Source organism: Nannospalax galili, unplaced genomic scaffold (assembly GCF_000622305.1).
Source record: "Nannospalax galili isolate Female #2095 unplaced genomic scaffold, S.galili_v1.0 scaffold741, whole genome shotgun sequence".
NCBI lineage: Eukaryota > Metazoa > Chordata > Mammalia > Rodentia > Spalacidae > Nannospalax > Nannospalax galili.
Window position 1 is genome coordinate 2,528,764 of NW_008346093.1, and position 3,671 is coordinate 2,532,434.

Sequence of the window (3,671 nt, forward strand, 5' to 3'; positions counted from 1 at the left end):
TTAATATTTTAAATTTATTCAAAAATCACTCTGTTGACTATGGAAAATTGTGCAGAATAGACTATTATATGAAATTTAGTGATTGCATTTGAATTACAGAGGCTTTGTACTTATAAAATATTGTACAAATTGTTGACTTTATAACCATTTCTATATACAATATGAACATTCTTTAATCAATTTTTCATTTTCTCTTTATGTTTCCATTTCTCTCTACAGTAAGAAGCAGTTTTCTAAGAAATCTCTTAAAAGCTCTCTCCTCAGTGTGGACAGTGTATTCCTTTTACATAAATTTTACATGAATAAAATGGGGATAAAAGAAAATGTTATAAAAATAACCTGTTATAATAATTCTCCAATGATTGTGAATTGTCTAAAAGAAATGAATATTATAGGAAATATTTAAAAGGATTCTGTTATTCTCCTTTCTCTTGTGCAAGCACTTACACAGTTCATAATATTCTGTATTTAAAGACCCCCCCCAATCCATCCATATGCTGTGCTATTGAATATTGGGTCTTTTGTACTTATGGCACTGGCATTAGTGAACAGCTTTTGGGGAAAGTGTCAGGCCCAACCACAGCTCATACCGCATCAGAATCTATGTTTTAATGAGATCTGCAGTTCATGGTAGGTAACGTTCAAAGTCATGAAGCATACATTAACATAATGAGACCTTACAACTGATAAATCCGTGATTTCGAATGGTGTACATGGAGGATGGAAAAAGATATTCCTATGTTGAACGTTTAGTTTTAGGTGATACACTTCTTTAATTCATGGTCTGTACATTTTGAGGATATGATGATGTTCTTTTTTTTTTTTAATATTTTATTGTTTTTATTTTGTGTGTATGTGTGTATTGCCTGCATGTAGGTAACTGCACCCATGTCATGCAGTGCCTGCAGAGGACAGAAGAGGCCTTCAGATCCCCTGGAAATGGTGTTATAGACAGTTGTTAACTGCCATGTGGGTGCTGGGATTCAAACCCGGGTCTTTTGCAAGAACACCCAGTGTTCCTAACCACTGACACATCTCTCCAGCCCGATGGTGTTCTTTTGCACAGAATTAGGAAGTATATTATGGAATTGCTACATTAATAAAAAATGCCTTTGAGTAGTTCAGGTTCCTCATCTCCTTTGAACTTCTTTACTAATTACCTCTTGCTTTCTTGGGTCAAGTACTCTGTTTAAGGATTCTTACTGAAGTGCTTATTTTATTTTAGGATGAATTGGCATTCAAAGATGTGGCCATAGAATTCTCTCAGGAGGAGTGGGAATGCCTAGACTCTCCTCAGAGGACTTTGTACAGTGAGGTGATGTTGGAGAACTACCACAATATGGTATCAGTTGGTGAGAAGATTTTTCTTGCAGATTTCTCTACTTACTCAGCACATTTTCATAGTCTACAGACTAGTTTGGAAGTCTGTTAGTTTTGTGAGAATAAATCTCAGATTTTTTAAAAAAAATAGTGTATATGAAGTATCTGGGCATCATGAAAAGCACATTTATATTTTATTATGTTTAGCATTTCCACTTGTTAATTGTATTATGAATATTCATTATTTAGTTGTTGATTTCAGTTACTCATTAGTACATAATACAAGCCTCTTAAAATTCCACTTCCATAGCTTTATTTAGAATCAGTGGTAGAATTCAGAACATGAAAACGGAAAAATCTCCAACATACTGTAAAGAGACTGTCAGGGATTGAGTATTGGGGCATTATTTTTTGAGTCATATAATTTTGTCTAAATTGTCTACTGAGTAAAATAGCATCTTGCAGATCTCAGTATTTTCTAAAGAATTCATTGAACGTAATGGATTTTCTTTCTCATACACAGGTATTGTTTTGTATAAGCCATACCTGGTCTTCTGCCTGGAGCAAAAGAAAGATCCCAGGAATGTGAAGAGAGGGGAGACTGTAGCCAAAGAACCAGGAACTTGGGAGTCAATGAAGGAAGGTGAGGGGCCAAAATAAAGGAATATAACGATATGAAAATGGCTGTGGCATGCTCTGTTTCACTGGATGCTGTTCTGTTTGGATAAATAGTGCACAGTAGTACCCTAAAAATGTGTCCTGTTGTAGATGTCAAATGACTTTGTGTCATGGATTTTTATTAGTTCATTATCTATTTTTATGTTTTAATTGAAATTTGTGATTTCCATCCAATACCATTTAATGGTGTTTAGATCCCCTCTACACTTCCCGACTTTGCCCTTTGCCCAATTTAATGTACTGTCATCCTCTATGTGTCTGTAGAGTGACTTGTGCCATCAAATATCCTTCAGAGTGAATCCACCCATTGGGCCCACAAAGAGGCCTTTGCCTGTACATGTTAGTGATTTTACTGTGATATTCTGTGGGGAGTCTCTGTTCTGGTCCTCTGTCATTGGATGTTCTGTGAGCTTCTTGTATGTGTTTTGGTATGCCTTTCCTTAATTTAGTGAAATTTTTTTCTTTAATCCTATTGAAATCTGGTCAATGCCAGTGAGCTGGAATTCCCATTCCTCTAATCCTGTGATGCACAAATCTGATCTTTTCATGGTGTCCTGTATTTCCTCCATGTTCCATTCCTGTATTTTAAGTTTTTTTTTGCGTTCTTGGCTTTAGTGGTCCAATTCTTCAACTTTATCGTCAGTCCTTATATTCTACTTTCCATTTCGTTCATTTGGTTGGTAAGAATTTCTCCTGTCTTTTCAGGTTGAATTATTGAGTTTTTCAGTTTCTTCTTCCTTTCGGTGTGAGCATTTTTCAATATTTCTTTCCTTTTCATGACCCAGTCTTCAAATCTTTGTCATTTAATTCATCCAAATATTTGTATTTTCTTGAGATTCAGTCAGACACTTATCCCTCTCCTCTTTGAGTTGTGTGTTCTTTTAGTGTGTTGAAATCTTTGATCATGTTTATGGTGGTTCTTTTAAATTCTGTGTCCCTCATTCCTCCAGATTGCTCTCATTGTACAACACTTCTGTAGTACTGGCAGTGTTTGATGGGGACATAGTGTTTTGATTTTTTATAGTATTTGCATTTTTTGGTTGTGATGTGGGCATGTGGCTTTCTTTTGTTGCTTGTGTTTCTGGTATTTAACTCTAGCTTGTGTTTGTTGAGTTGACATTTGATTCTGTTTATACTGTTTATGTAGCTTGGTTACTTTCTCATCTACTGTGAAAAGTTAGTTTTTCTGGGCTTCAGATTTTCTCTTTTGATTTTGTATTTGAGGAACTGGATGGATCCAGGCAGGTTAGTAGGAGGCAGGTTACTAAGAGGGCAAAGTAACCCCTGCTGGTCAGGCACTCTCAGACAGACTCAGTGGGATGAGGCTGAGGCCAAGGAGAGCTGATGGGAACAGAATGAGATGGTTCTTACTAGCTAGCGAGGAGACCTGTGCTCTGGAACAGCGAGACTGGAGATAGTCCCAGGGGGGGAATTGGCATAGCAGGATTTGGACAGCTCATCCTGATGAGTCAGGTGCTCTCTGGCAGCCTCAGCAGTATGGGGTCAGTTACTTTTTTTCCTTACTGCATATGTATTATGTGAAAATTAGCAGTAGTAGGTAAAATCTCTTATTTGATTACATATGAGAGAAAATCCCTCTTATTCTATTATGTATCTCCAGTATGTGTTTTCTAACCAATACTCTAGTTTTAATTACTGAATTGTTCTCATAA

At 36.3% G+C, this 3,671-nt stretch overlaps 1 protein-coding gene across 1 annotated transcript in view; it reads left to right on the top strand.

Annotated features, from left to right (window-relative positions):
- LOC103741697 (zinc finger protein 665) overlaps nucleotides 1–3,671 on the top strand; it is an 18,245-nt gene that overhangs the window by 4,535 nt on the left and 10,039 nt on the right. Inside the window, exons 4-5 of the mRNA XM_008842616.3 lie at nucleotides 1,226–1,352; nucleotides 1,844–1,963. Coding sequence (XP_008840838.2) covers nucleotides 1,226–1,352; nucleotides 1,844–1,963 — 247 coding nt within the window. The remainder of the gene's footprint in view (nucleotides 1–1,225; nucleotides 1,353–1,843; nucleotides 1,964–3,671) is intronic.